Raw genomic sequence first — 15,209 nt, forward strand, 5'->3', positions numbered from 1 at the left:
GCCCGGCTGGGAAGGCTCTTTGCTGCAGGCAGGGTTAGGTGAGCGTGGCGGGCGAGAAGATGCAAACACGGAGATGCCAAGCTGGAGAGGACGGACCTGGCCCTGCACAGGATGTGTCTGCTTCGAGCTTCCCAAGAGGTGATGGAAACTGAAATCACCTCAATTCTTGTTCCTGGAAGGCAGAGCCCCTCTCACCATCAATGCTCAACTTCATCTTCTGCATTYCAAGCCTCTTAGAGAGGCAGAAGCACTTCCTTAATTCCTTGGCTGTTTTTCAAAGCATTTCTGTGACTTGTGGCCTGGGTGGGAGCACCAGGTCGGGCTGTGCTACTGTGAGTCTTTGGCTCCTCTGCAGGAGCCTTGTCCCTATGTCTTCCWGCTTTCCTTTCCCCTYTCTTCCTCTGGAAGAGAGGTCATTCACATTAATGCAGGAACACCTGGTAACTGCCCCGTGYCCCCAAACCATCATTATCTACCGGAAGCCAGGCCTGAGCTCAGGCATCTCTTCAACTTGCTGCATAAATCTGGAGCCAAAAACCCCAGACCTTCTCTGTTAAAAGTTAGAGCCATCTATTATTTTATTACATCTTCAAAGGTGGCTTCTGTTCACTGAATTAAAGCCTAATCACACAGTTTAAAGCCTAATCACTCAGTTTGAACTGAGGTTATTCACAGATATGAAAAGCTTCCAGTCTCAGAGAAAGTCTTTGTTGTGTTGATGCACTGAAAGTTCTGGGCGCCAAGGCCAGCCAGATTGGGAGGAGGTGACCCGTGACACACTGGTGCTCCATGCATCCCTCAGTTTTCCAAGGGAGTTGGTTGCTGAAAGGAAACATTTGCATAGACCCATGCCTGAGGAAGCTCCGTGCCTGAGGGAGCACTGGCCTCTGCGCCTCGGTTCCCGCGTGACACAGTCTGGTGTGTTTGGAAGGTCCTTCAGACCAGAGCTGCCTCTGTGCAGGAGATGAGGTGGTGCAGGTCACCTCTCCTTGGCTTTGCCCCCATTCCTGGYGGGGATGAGCCCAAAGGTTTGGGTTTTCAGGGCACGCTCCAGCCTGGTGCTGGTTCTGGAGCTGTCTGTGGGCAGGTGTGTGGTGAGTTCTGGCACATGTGGCTGTGACCAGTCCCTTTTTTGTTCCATCATTGGATGCTTTCTCATCTGGAGGGAGGTTTCTTCTCTCCCCATTTGTAGCGTGGTCAGAGCCTGGGCAGCAGCATTGTGTGCAGGAGTGTCACACCAGGTGTGTGAAGGCAGGGCTGCCCTCAGGCGCTGCTGTGCCAGATCGGTGTCGGTCAGGGCTCCGAGTGGGAGCAGAGAGGGGAGCACATAGGGAGGGATCAGTGTCTGCTTTGGGAAGGTGTCTGACACACAAAAACATTCTGAAGGCTCCCTGCTCCACTGTTGATTCTTCAGAGTGATCAACTGGTGCAGTTGTGCTACAAGCGGTTGGACTTGATGGTCTTGGAGATGTTTTCCTACATAGATTATTCTATGAATTACGGCATTCATGGGGCTTGTACCCCATGAAGTTTGAATAATCTCTTGGGCTATTTGTGTGTGTGCAAGGGGATGTGAACAGGGGTTTTTGTAAGCTGAGGGGAGCACACTGACCCTGTCCCTCAGAGCCCTCCCCTGGGCATGCCAAGCACATGRAGCTGTCCTGGCTGAGGTTGGAGCCTGGCATGGCTTGAGGTCGTTGTCTTCTGACAGCACCTTCCTCTGTGATCACATAATGCAGCCTAAACAAGGGCTGCAGCACTGCTGGTGATCGTGCTCATTTGCACACATTTACCTTGTCAAAGGCAAGGGCTTCAACTCACTCCTGCCTTTRAGGAGGATTTTACCTTTCAATAACTCAAACYCAGCTTTATGGCTGATGTGTGACAWAGGGCACCAGCCAAGGGCCCTTGTCTCCTATTCAGTGAAGCTCTTTGAATAACTGCAGTGGTTTGGCCTTTTTGATGCTCCTTGAATCCCTTTGTTGAACAAAGCAGTGTTTGAAATGGCCCATCTTCCATGAGTGGCTRCTGAGCAGATTAATTACTGCTGTGGGAAGTACCGGGTTTGATAATGGAGCTTTGCTGTGTTAATTTGTACCTTGAGGTTGGACATTTCTAATGAATGGGTTCAGAAATGTGAAAGAGTGCAGGGGGGGGGAAGAACCTCCCAAMAGCACCTGGTGCCTTTAGTCCTTAATGAGAAGCCCCCAGATGGTGAAGAGAAAGTTGGGGGGGTGGGCCTTGTGCCCTACTGTTGGTCCATCAGGTGAAAAACCTKCCAGTTGTGTCAGGTTTTGTGCCTGATTTGTTCAGGAAGAGCAGCACATGTCCCAGGATTGCAGAGGTGCTTGGTGCAGTTCCAAAGTACCCTGATTCCTTTTCTTTTGTGAAACCAGTCAGAGTTTGTCCCATATCTGTTACGCAGTGCAGGAGCTGCACTGATTCTCCTTCCGTGTGTTTTACAGAATTCCCATCTCAAAATGGCTCTGTTGGAAGGAGTCTCCAGTAAAACTTGACATTTCTGGCAGAGCTGCTAATTCATCATTGTCTGAATGCTTKGGATGACATGTTTAAAATACACCTGTAAGGGCTGAATTCTTCCACACCTTTGCTATGGTGTCTCAGTTATGAGGTTTCTAACTCCCCAGAAGCACTTTTGGCTGGTTGGAGTGCAGGACTTTTGGTGCAGCAGCATCCAGAGCGCCACTGGATTGTGTAGGCAGAGCCATCCCATCTCTGTGTTGGGAAAAGCTGCCCAGAGAAACATGTTTGGTGTCTCCATGTGCCATGTGGCCAGCCCGAAGCAGTGTTGGGTCCGAGGGACTCCTCGTGTCCCAGCAGGAGGTGCTGGTGGCCAGCAGTGCCATCAGTGGGTGTTGGTGTTTGCCCTAGAGTGTGTTACCCCCTGTGAGCTTAAAATGGAATATAACAAGGAATGTTTTTGTCCTAGTTGTTGAATGTTGGACCGAGGAGATCTCAGCCGGGCCAGAGGAGGGAGCCCAGGAAGATCATCACGGTGTGTGTGAAGGARGATGTGCACCTGAAGAAGGCAGAGAACGCCTGGAAACCGAGCCTGAAGAGGGAAAACCAAACGGAGGACCCAGAAAATGTCAAAACCCAGGTGAGAGCATTAGCAGGTGAGGGTACACCAGGGGGTGATAATTTGCCTTCCCTCTTGTGTCAGACAGTGAAAAAGAGCAATGAATTCCAGTTGGAATCCCAGCCTTCTCTTATCTTGATGGTATTTTTCATGTGTTTATTCTTGACCTGGAGTTTAAATGCCAGTCCTGTATATTAAGCAGAGAACACCAGACAACCTGCAGCTCTCTTCCAGGATTGCTTTCCTACTGCTGTTTTACTGGAATATTTCTGTCTTCATTCTAAAGCAAACAGCCTTATAGTCCCAGCACAGAACTTGTATTTCATCCCCTTTTAGGCCACATTTCTGCCCTGAATCCTCACCAAGACTGAGGTTCCTCTGTGAAAACCCTCAATTGGTCCTGCCCAGCCCAACAGTGCTGTCTGAAGTTCCCTCAGTCCTCCCTTTCCTCTTCTCTGTGGGACAGTTGCTCTGGGAGGAGGTGTTTGTCTGGTGGTCAAGTTTGTATTGTGTAGGATAAATYTGGATCGTCTTGAAGCAACTGTAATTCTGTTCTTGGAGCTAACAGCAGTGTTGTTAACCTCATTATCATCCTGGATAGGAAAATATAAAGTGCCTTGAAGTGAATTATAGGAGAAGTTGGTTACCTCTGACTGAAGGAGACAGAGGCTGCTCCCTGATCATTTATATCTCATGGATTAAACTGATCTAGAGTATTTCTGACAGGAAGGGCTTTGTGCTTCTGTTGCACTTGACAAARGCACTTGGATGTTTCCAAAACTCCTGCCCCACAGCCTTGGTCTTTGGTAGCCAAGTGAGAACTGGGCTCGGGCTGTGCAGAAACGTGTGGTGTGTCACAGCTTCCTAGACATCCCTATAGGATGTCTCCATTCTCCTGTGAGAAGCATCCTGACTCGTTCCTGAAATCCACCTGCATCCCTTGTGCCTGAACSTGCAGTGTTTCTGTCATTCAGGAGCTGTTCCGCAAGGTACGAAGCATCTTGAACAAGCTGACGCCGCAGATGTTCAACCAGCTGATGAAGCAGGTGACAGACCTGACGGTGGACACGGAGGAGAGGCTGAAGGGAGTCATCGACCTGGTCTTTGAGAAGGCCATCGACGAGCCCAGCTTCTCYGTGGCGTATGCCAACATGTGCCGCTGCCTGGTGACGGTAAGAGCCGCCCCGAGTTCCGCTGGGCACTGTGAACACGGCACCCCATGGGCTGGTGGGCACTGAGAGCAACCTGGGGAGAGCAGAGTTAAATGTTAGTTGCTGAATGTAAGTAGGAATAATTAATGGAGAATATTTGTTTGCTGGCCATGCCCGAGGCAGAGCGATTTGCTTGGAGTGGTTGTTGTTGGGACTTGAGGACTCTTTGCTCCACCTGGTCACAAGATGCAATGAGTTGTGTTTGCAAAGTTCATGGAATCACAAAAGCATGGAATGGTTTGGGATGGAGGRGACCTTAAAGCTCTTCTCATTCCATGCCCTGCCAKGGGCAGGGACSCCTTCCACTATCCCAGATTGCTCCAAGTCCTGTCCAGCCTGGTCTTGGGCACTTCCAGGGATCCAGGGACAGCCACAGCTGCTCTGGCACCCTGTGCCAAGGSCTCCCCATCCTTCCATRTCTGTCATTTCCAAGGGAGCCCAAGCTGAGCCAGGCTTTGCACAGATCATTCTCAGATGGTGAATTTGGGACAAAATGAACCCCTTTTCCCCATGTCCTTCATGACATGCAGTGAAGGAATACAGCTTAAGCCTTCAGCACAGAAGAGGAGTGGTTTTAAGCAGGGGGTGTTTTTAAGGGATCCTGTGGATGGAAATGAAATCCATCCCTGGGTGGAGGTGGTGTCAGCCAGATTTGGAGTGTGACTTTACATCTGCAGTGTCAAACTCCAGTGGAAATCCTGACGTGAGGCTTCGCTTTCACAGCCTTGCGGAACCGTGCGGCTCAACATGAAGAGCAGAATAAAACGTTATGGTTGACTCGCTCCTCTGTGGAGTTTGTTCCTGTTTCTGATGATGTTTTTCTTCCTTCTCCAGCTGAAAGTGCCCATGGCAGACAAACCTGGGAGCACAGTAAATTTCCGTAAGTTGCTGTTAAATCGCTGCCAGAAGGAATTTGAAAAGGACAAGGCTGATGATGATGTCTTTGAAAAGAAGCAGAAAGAACTCGAAGCTGCCACCACTGTAAGTGGTGTTTTTCTCCATGAGTTATCAGAGCTCCCTCAGAAAATTATTTCCTTTTGAGAAGCAGTTGATCTGGGGGAATTTTGGATTTGAGGGTTTCATTCTGTCACTGTGCTTAAGGATAATAAAAATATTTGCCTTGAAGTGGGTTTATAGCAGCACCTTTCTGGGCTTTAGGAGAAAAAGAGTAAACAGTGTGTATAAACATAAAACTGGACCTTTCAGAGTCTTATGCACCAGGAACATGGTTTTACTGAGCCGTTTTCCTGTTTTCCAGCCAGAGGAGAAGACGCGGCTCCACGATGAGCTGGAAGAGGCCAAGGACAAAGCCCGGCGGAGATCCATCGGGAATATAAAATTCATTGGCGAGCTCTTCAAGCTGAAGATGCTGACRGAGGCCATCATGCACGACTGTGTGGTGAAGCTGCTGAAAAACCACGACGAGGAGTCCCTTGAGTGCCTTTGCCGCCTGCTCACAACCATTGGCAAGGACCTGGACTTTGAGAAGGCGAAGGTGGGGCAGGAATGGGAGCGAGGGATGAGGCTCTCTGGGCAGGGCTGGAAAAATGGGTGTGTAGTGTTTTTGTTTAAAGATTTGTTTTTTCTTCAGGAATTTCCATATGGCATGAGGAAGTCATCCACTCCTCTGTGGATGTTTCGTCATGACCTGGCCTCACTCCCTGCTCTGTAATAGATTCTGGATCATTTTCAACAGTGTTCTCCAGTTGTTGTTTCCAAAGRTTTTATCCAAACACAGAGCCCAGAAATGCTGTGTGTTTACGTTTTCCAAGTCAAATGTCCCTCTTTCCTTGTAGTTCCCAAAACATAAGAATTTCCAGTTGAAGGTTTATGTCACCTGCAAAAGCCACCAGATAGTGTGTTGTTCACATTAAATCTAAAACACCCTCATTAACCGGTCCAAAGCCTCATCTGAGCCTCGGGGGTGCCTTTATTTTGTGCCATCCTTGTCTCCAGTTGTGCTGGGATGTGACAGCTGTTCTGCCACTGCAGCTCTCCTGCATTCTCTTCCTTATTTTCCAGCAAATATATTTGTAGCATGGAGCACTGTGCACTCCAAGAGCTTCTCTTGGCACAGACAGTCTGCTGCTCCTTCACAAAAACCAGGCTTGGGATGAAAAACTYGAGGGTTTTGCCAGTGGGAACCAGTGGGACTCAGCCATGGAAACAAACGGAACTAATTGTGTTCAGTTGCCCTGGGCAGGGAGCTCCCTCTTGGCATCTCTGGGATCATGGCAGATCAATCCTGATCCTTAAGGGGAAGGAATTTCCCAGATTGTTCTGTGAGCATTGACCAAACCCATGTGGTTTGTCAGCAATCCCAGGCTGAGCAGCCCATGCTGTGACCGCAGCGCTRTCACCGGCGCGGCTCTGGCAGTGCCCGGAGCAGGGATTCAGATTTTCCATGTGCTTTGGGAAGAAAACCAGGTCTGACTTCGAAGCTGAGGTCAAGCTGGATGAGGCCTAGATTGAGGCTGTTTTGGTCTTTTTGAGCACTGTAAAAGCCAATATTTTGGTTGCTCTGCTGGTCCTGCACCCTCGAGCCAGGACGTGGCAGGGCATGGGAGCAATTTCAGATCCTCTGTCCTTTGGGATTGTTTCATTCTCTCAAGACTGAGAGAATCCTTCCTTATGGGGTAGATATTTTACTATGGGTTTTTATTGAAGCTGAACTGTTTGTCATAATTTAATTAAAACATTTGAACAAAGTCCATTGGAAATATTTTTCCATCGTCCCTAATTTTGGAAACATTTGCTCCCAGAACTGGAGCTTTCCAAGGCAAGGCCAGACACAAATTTTAATGGATTTTGTCTTGTTTGTGTAAGTACAAGGACAAGGATTGAGCTGGTTTTTAGTGAAGAGAGTGGGAAACACTKCAGAAAACTCTCCTGAAACTCTTTGTTTGAAATAACCAGAGGATCTATTTTGAGATAAAGGCTTTATAGAGCTTGGTGAGCCATATTTAGACCTAACAGGAGCTTCTCTGCTGATCCCAGTTCATGTCTTAGTGTGAAYCTATTGGGATTCCAGCACATCATGACATTTTGGATGAGAAGGAGTTCATGGAGTTTTATCCCACAGCCAAGCCCATTTATCTGCTCTTGCAGACAGACCCAAAGCTGCTGCTCAGCCTGGCCTGGCTGAGGTGGGGGTAAACCATGAAATGATGTGTCTTAGGCTGGTTTTGTACCCATTTTGTTTCCTGGGCTGTTTTTCTTGGGCTGAGGTAAGCATACAGCTGGTTTGAGGAGGGGGAGCCCAGATTGAAATGTATTTTTACTGGATGTAATGTTTATTGTGTACGTGCAGAGGGTGTAGATTGTTTGAGTWATTAAAATCCCAGAGGAAGTGTGTGCCTGCACACCTATGCCTCATTTCCTGTGCCTGCTGCCCTATGCACCCTCAAATCCATCCTGGAGGAGTGTACAAGACACTATACTCCCTCTCTGAGGAGCAGCCCTGTGTCCCCAGATGTTTCTGGCACACAAATGCTGGAATGCAGGACCYGCTGGGGCAATATTTGCTTTTTTCTCCACAGCATGCTGATGATGATGTTTTTCTTGTCTAGCCCCGCATGGACCAGTATTTTAATCAGATGGAGAAGATTGTGAAAGAGAGGAAAACCTCCTCAAGGATTCGGTTCATGCTTCAGGATGTAATAGACCTAAGGCTGGTAAGTCCCATCTCCATTGAGTAAAAGAGYATGAAATCATGGAAGCCCAGACTGGTTTGGGTTGGAAGAGACCTTAAGGATCATCCCATTCCACCCCTGCCATGGGCAGGGACACCTTCCACTATCCCAGGTTACTCCAAGCSCCAATGTCCAACCTGGCCTGGACACTGCCAGGGATCCAGGGCAGCCACAGCTTCTCTGKGCACCCTGTGCCAGGGCCTCCCCACCCTGACAGAGAAGAATTTCTTCCCAATATCCCACCCAAGTCTGCCTTCTGGCTGTGGGAAGCCATTCCCCCTTACCCAGAGTYGCTCTCCAGTTCTCTTGGAGCTCCTTCAGGCACAGGAGGGGKCTCTGGGGTCATCCTGGAGCTTTCTCCAGGTGAATGCTCCCAGCTCTTCCAGGCTGCCATGTTCTCTTCCATATCCAGGCTGGATAAGCTCTCATGCAAGAGCAGGGATTCACAGCTGAAGTGGGATGTTAGGGGGACATCTGTGCCCTTTCTCYCTGTTCAAAGCCAGGAAATTTCTCCACGTTGTCCTGGTGCTGTGGTCAGTACACTTGCAGTGCAAGGGGTCCCCACACTGCAGGTGACCATGGATGGAACAAACCACCCCAGCACCTGGAATTTTTCCTCAGAGGAAGCTGATTTGGGTTGTGTGGAGGYTTAAGTCACCATTTTGGCTGCAGGTAGATAATTACCCTGAGAGCTGTAATGARGCTGCAGCAAAGTAAGGGACAGTGTGGTCACTGCAGGGCTGGAAGGGTCCAGGCAGTCCAGGGCTGAGTAGAACATATCAAGCAGGGGAAGTGTTTTTGGAGTGACAGCTGCTCCTGGAGTGGCAAACAGCATCTCTGCTTAAAATCAGGCACTCCCTTTTTTTTTTTTATTTTCAGGGTTTCTTTTTTTTCCCTCAAGCTTGGAGAAAGGCTCCCACAAAGAGTGTCAGTCATAAAGAGGGATTGACAGCTCTCCTCTTTCCTCTGAACCTTCAAAGAGGGGGAAGCTGGCAATGTGCAGGCTGGAGCTTATCATGTCTTGAATTCAGTCAGGTTTTCTCTGCAGTCTCTGCTCTCCAGCACACTCTCTGTGCCTGAGTACCCCCTTTGCTCTCTGCTGCTGGGATAACCATGTCCATAACATGTCCCAGCTCCACAGGATTGTCCCCAACCCCTCTAAGGCATGACAAGGGTGGGAGGATGAGGCCTCATTCCCATTCAAATTCTGTGTTTGATGCTCCCCTGGAAGTTTCCCTGAACATATTTGTTATTTTTATTCTTCAGTGCAATTGGGTGTCACGGAGAGCAGACCAGGGCCCCAAGACCATCGAGCAGATCCATAAAGAAGCCAAGATTGAAGAGCAGGAAGAACAGAGGAAGGTGCAACAACTCATGACCAAAGACAAGAGGAGACCAGGTAAATGGCTTCTGCTTTCACTCATTTCACATACAGTGGTCTTAGAGAGAATCCCACATAAAAGGAAAAAATCTGAGTTTTTTTCCTAAGTGTAATGAGCAAAGGAAATTGGGGCCTGATTATGGCAGAGGCTGGAAAAGGAACAGATTTGCCATGGCTGTGGGGATTTTCAGGGGCAAATCCCATGGGGGAAAACAACCAAGCACAGTCCAACAGTGCTTAAGATTTCCATTCATGCAAACCATGTTTGATTTTGTGACAGACTGCCAGAAATGTTTTCTAACAAGTTATTACTTAGGACTCAGATTTGCCATCCATTCTTGTGCACTGCAGAGTCTCATTTCAAGAGAAAAACATCTCACTTCAGGAGTAACCATGTTGTCTTTAGCAGGGAAAGTTGTGAGGTGCYRGCTCTGCATGAGGGAGTGTCTTGGWGTCACYRTAAAATGCTCCTGTTCCTCAGGGCACTACCTGAGGATTAATTTGGAGTGATTGAGAAAATGAAGATTGGGACAGAGCAGAGCAAAGAGAAAATAAAATTTTGATGATTCTTTAATACTAAGAATTGTCAAATGAAAGTGCTTTGAAAACAGGGCATAAAGGAAATACACTTTTAATTATCCTAAAAGTGACCCCAGGAGAAGGTGAGGAGTGGCTGGGGGRCTCCATGTCAGACCAGCCCAGTGCTGCAGGAACATGTGGGATGAGTGAGGCTCTGGTCAGGGAAGGCATCTCATGTGATCCTTCCATGAGCTCTGAGCACGTGGCATCCACAAGAATGCAGGGGAATCCAGCCAGGAGCCATCCCTTCCAAAACCAGTCCTTAAAAGGAGTGAGGGCTGTTACACCAAGGCTGTTTTGTGAGAATACAGGCAGGCTGGCTGGTTGTATCATGTCAGTGTGAAATGTTCCTGACAGGACCCAGCAGTGCTGTGAGCTGAGGATGTCTGTTTGTCATCCCCAGGTGTCCCACGGGTCGATGAAGGTGGCTGGAACACTGTGCAGGGGGCAAAGAACAGCAGAGTGCTGGACCCCACCAAGTTCCTTAAAATCACCAAGGTAGGTGCCAGCACAAGGCTCCTTCAGGCAGTAAAAGATCTGTCAGTGCAGGAAMGACTGGGACAGTGTGTACAGGTCAAAACTTGGGGCTGGGACATTTTGAATCCTCAGTTAATACTGTGTGTAAATCTCCATTATCTTCTGGATATTCCTGTTTTGTCCTGAGGGAAAGGAGTGTGCAGATGTTCTTAGGTTCACAGTGTCCTTTTAGTCATCCAGCAGTTGTCATAGTCAGAAAATCTGCATTTTATGCAATGGTGAGAATGTGAGTCAGGGTATCATGTGAGATGGAGATGCAGCACATCACCTGGGGGTCCCAAACACATCACCTGGGGRTCCTGAACACCCCTGGAAATCCTTGGCTGCCTCAAATTCTTGAGACACTCTTCTGATGCTACTCCTCAGTAAAACAGGGGCCCATGTCCACTTTGACATGTCACAAGCAGCAGTATTCCAGACTTGAGAGGCTCCAGTAGAATGGGAAAAGCTGTGTCTGCTTTTAGTGGTTTCTCAGCCTGGTGGCGTGGTTGTATCACCCAGTATGGGATAAACATCCATGTTCATCCTCCAGATGAGCATCTTCCTGTTTTTTCACCAGTAGACTGATGGGTTTGGGACAATTTTCTAGTCTGCAGGTTGGGCAAGTTGGAGATTTCTCCTTTTTAAAACTTCATAACAGCTCTGGGTTTCCTTGCCAAGGAAACGTCTGGCCTTTGCATAAATCAGTGGCTCCTAAGYATTCCCTTGTCCCACTTAATGTCACTCTTCCTGAATTTTTACACTGAGTGCCTGGATTCTTGGAGAGCTGTAAAGCAGGACCTGGACAGACTGCAGCCCTTYTGCAGATCCAATCAGTTTGTTCCTYCTGAAAGTCATAAAAAKTCTCCAAAACTTCATTAGCAGGAGAGGTTCACCCTCCTCCTGCCTGGGATACCTGGGAAAAGCCTTCTCCTCCATTCCATACAAATTGAGCTAATTCCACAGCAGCTGCTTTGAAWGGAGAGAGGAGCTCACCAGAGATCTGTGAGGTCACAACCTCCTTGTCAATAAATTCACCCACTGAATATTGTAAAATCAATGTTCTCTTCTTGCCAGACACCTCTTCTTCCCTCCAAGTACTGCAGCCTGTTGTCCTTTGCCCTCTGGATTGTTTGGTGCCCTGCAGATCCTCCCAAAGCCATGACTGGAGGGTAATGGATGGGGAACTGGTTTACATGTCACAAACAAACTGAATATCTTTCAAGTACGGATATACCGAGGTTCTACATCTTTCTGAGCTTCTGAATTCTCAATAAAAAGAAGCTCCTGCTCACTGTGAATGTCTCTCACTGACATTTGGAAGAACTCTTTGTGATGCCCTTCGTTGTTTGTATCCTCTGTCTTGGGAAGAGTTTGGTCTTCCAAAAATATGTTAAAGTGTATTTTGGTGTTCACAAGACTGGGATTATTGCCAAAAAATCTCCTATTTATTATTAAACTGTATCCTTTGCCCTTTTAATGGTAATCCTGGTGTGTTTTACAGCCCACAATAGATGAGAAGATTCAGCTCGTGCCTAAAGCCCAGTTGGGCAGCTGGGGGAAGGGCAGCAGTGGTGGAGCCAAGGCAAGCGAGATGGGTAAGTCCTGATGGACCTTCACCCTCAGCTTTGCTGACAAACAGCAGCTTTGGGTGGGGTTCATAGAATGATGGCATATCTTGAGCTGGAAGGGACCCCCAAGGTTCATCCAGCCCATCCCAGCCCTGGCCCTGCCCAGACCCCCCAGCTATCCCTGGGCATCCCTGGCAGCACTGTGCAAACACTCCTGGAGCTCTGGCAGCCTCAGAAATGTCCCCATTCCCTGGGGAGCCTGGGCAGTGCCCAGCACCCTCTGGKGACAGAAGAACCTTTTCCTAATACCCAACCAATCCTCCTTGGCACAGCTCCAGCCACTCCCTCAGCTCCTGTCCCTGGTCACCACAGCAGAGATCAGAGCTGCCCCTCAGGAGGAGCTGCAGCCCCCAGWGAGGACTCACCTCATCTTCCTCTCCTCCCCTCTCTGTGTGACCTCTGTGTCACAAGAAGGGTTGAAATGGGGCAGGACCAGCCTTTCCCAGCCTGTTCCCCATTGCTCCAAACAGCTACGGCTGAACTCAGYGATGCCAAGCTATCAGCAGCTCCTGACCTTATCACTCTGCTCTGTGTTGTCTCCATAACCTCCAGACTCCTTGCGACCAAGTGCCACAAGTCTGAACAGATTTTCTGCCCTGCAGCCTCCAGTCTCCCCAGTCTCTGCCTCATCTGCTTCTTCAGAACTCGAATCTCGCAGGGCCTTAACGAGGTGAGTGTCGCTCTGTCSYYGTCCCTGCTGCACTTTGCACCTYCTTGCCTTTCCAGAAATTGCTGTGRCYTTTTTTCCCTCTGAGCTAGGTTCAAAYACACCTGTATTTTATAATACCATAGGAGAGAGAAGTGGAATTAATTTTTAAAGCCATTTAGATGAGTGTTTTAGTATCCACTTCACCCTTCAGCTAAGGGTAGTTGTGTATAACAGATTTAAAACTCTTCAGGTAAAATGCAGTAATAAATAGGTTGGATTTAATGGCCATGAATTCAGATAGGTCAGTAGGCTTATTTATCTAGAAAAATACACCTAAAACCTGGCAGACATGCAGCATAAAACAGTGTCTGACCCTTCCCATCAGGTGTAACCTGCCTATGCTCCCGCATCCCACAGAAAGCTGCACAGCCTCTCACACTCCACATCTTTAAAGGCTGCAGCTTGGAGCATGAAACATGTATTAACCCTCAATAATTTATTAACTCTAGACATAGTTTGTAAATGTACAGTTCATTTAAAATGGCACTGGATCTTCTTTCTAGTGCACACGAGCTGCTGAAGTGTTTCCTGGGTTGTGCCTCTAATGTTTTCCCTCCTATTTCTAGTAAAACTTGGGCTTACCTGGAAATCATTCCATTTTGGTATCATTTTGCCCATTTTACTCATCAACACAGTAATTAATAGGATAGATACTTAATGCCTGTTGCTTGTAGCCTTCACAGTTTGGGAGGTATTTTTTCAATAAATGGATAAAAAATACAAATGTCATGACATCACACAATGGTTTGGGTTGGAGAGACTTTAAAGATKACTGAGTCCCACCCCCTGCTGTGGGCAGGGACACCTTCCACCATCCCAGGCTGCTCCAAGACTCGTCCAACCTGGCCTTGGACCCTTGCAGAGATGGGGGCAGTCAAAGCTGCTCTGGGCAGTCTGTGCCAGGATCTCCCCATCCTCACAGGGAGGAATTTCTGCAGAACATCTAATCTAAAGTGTTCTCATCATTTTAAAGTGAAGCAGAGTCCTTATGTTATAAAACTCACTATTCCATGTATAACAGGGTGCTGTAGAGACTTGTTTTTCCATGTGTTCTCTAGGAAGCATTGGTTCTGCCTGTCCACTCTGGGTGTTTGCTATCTCTGAGATTGAGTTTGTTGAGTTATAAGAAACAGAGTCTGCAATCCTGCGGGGCTTGGTGGGGGGTTTTTGCCTGCAGGGAAGCCCTCAAGTACCTTTTCTGATCTCTGAGTGTGTTTTTGTTTGGCAGTCGTGGGAGCATGGGCAGGGAGAAGAACGACAAACCTCTGCCACCTTCCCTGTCCCGGCCCAACACCTTCCTCCGGGGCAGCAGCAGTAAAGAGCTGCTGCTGGACAACCAGGCCCAAGAGGAGCAGCGCAGGGAGATGCTGGAGACAGTGAAGCAGCTAACAGGAGGCTTGGAGATGGACAGGAACAACACTGAGGCCGAGAGGAACAAAGCCAAGGAACCTGGTAACARCTTCTCTGCACTCAGGGAATCGTGCTGAATGTGTGAAAAGGCACCAGGGAGAATCAGTCAGGAGCAGTGAGAGGTTTCTGCAGGGCATTGTCAGGCTGCTGCAGCTCTGATGCAGCTCCCAGAGCTGGACAACACAGCTGAGTCAGGCAGGCCTGGGCCTCATCCCTCTCGTCAGCTCCTCTGTAGGTTCAAGCAGAGTTTAAAGGCTGCAGGTACCAGCACAACACCACCCCATGGCATTGTCTTGCCTGGTTTATCCTGTCACTGTCCCACTGGTTTCTGGACACAAAGTCCCCCAAATCAGTGTCAKTTCTTCAGGAATGCTTTTTCAGTGCCCATGAAGYCATATTTACTCTTTCCAAACATTCCCCAGGRCCAGGGCAGGGTTTTGGGTCTGGGACAGATGGTGCACAAGCAGCTTTTCAGCACTGTATTGTTCCAGCCCTCCTTCCGAGCTGGCCCTGATGCAATGGGATGGTGGCACCCACCAGGATGACTCCTCTGTCACATTGTCAGTCCTGCAGTTCCTGCTTTTCCCTCCTGCCAGCCTGGGCTGATTTGGGAAAATGTGGAGGACACTTAGGGTGATGTTCCCTGCGGGACAGCATTCAGCTCCTTCCCTRGGAAACATCTTTCTGGTAGGAACTGCTGCAGTGAGGGAAACCCCTCGACTGCCACAGCACAGCTCAGGCTTGGGAAGCTTCAGGACATTATGGACAATCCATGGGGACCAGGGTTTAGGGATGTGATCAGGAGATTGCCTTGGGCTGCTGCCCATCGCAGTCAGCATATTTTTACTTTGCTGCAACAGCTCCCAGTTTAATTATTTAATGTTAGTGGAGAGCTTTGAAGGTGTTTGACCTGTGCCACTGCCAGCTGTGATCCTGCAAGGTCAAATTACAGAAATACTGAGAGTTCATACAGGGGGAAA

At 48.6% G+C, this 15,209-nt stretch overlaps 1 protein-coding gene across 8 annotated transcripts in view; it reads left to right on the forward strand.

The window, feature by feature from the left end:
- Positions 1–15,209, forward strand: part of EIF4G3 (eukaryotic translation initiation factor 4 gamma 3) — a 137,276-nt gene that overhangs the window by 109,985 nt on the left and 12,082 nt on the right. For all 8 annotated transcript variants that reach the window (XM_057380238.1, XM_057380232.1, XM_057380233.1 and 5 more), the window contains 10 exons: positions 2,951–3,121; positions 4,075–4,272; positions 5,146–5,292; positions 5,570–5,806; positions 7,881–7,985; positions 9,270–9,402; positions 10,367–10,461; positions 11,984–12,077; positions 12,663–12,780; positions 14,048–14,271. In XM_057380238.1, coding sequence (XP_057236221.1) covers positions 2,951–3,121; positions 4,075–4,272; positions 5,146–5,292; positions 5,570–5,806; positions 7,881–7,985; positions 9,270–9,402; positions 10,367–10,461; positions 11,984–12,077; positions 12,663–12,780; positions 14,048–14,271 — 1,522 coding nt within the window. The remainder of the gene's footprint in view (positions 1–2,950; positions 3,122–4,074; positions 4,273–5,145; positions 5,293–5,569; positions 5,807–7,880; positions 7,986–9,269; positions 9,403–10,366; positions 10,462–11,983; positions 12,078–12,662; positions 12,781–14,047; positions 14,272–15,209) is intronic.

The sequence above is a fragment of the Malurus melanocephalus genome, unplaced genomic scaffold, assembly GCF_030028575.1.
Source record: "Malurus melanocephalus ecotype Western Australia unplaced genomic scaffold, MMel_1.1 scaffold_440, whole genome shotgun sequence".
Taxonomy (NCBI): domain Eukaryota; kingdom Metazoa; phylum Chordata; class Aves; order Passeriformes; family Maluridae; genus Malurus; species Malurus melanocephalus.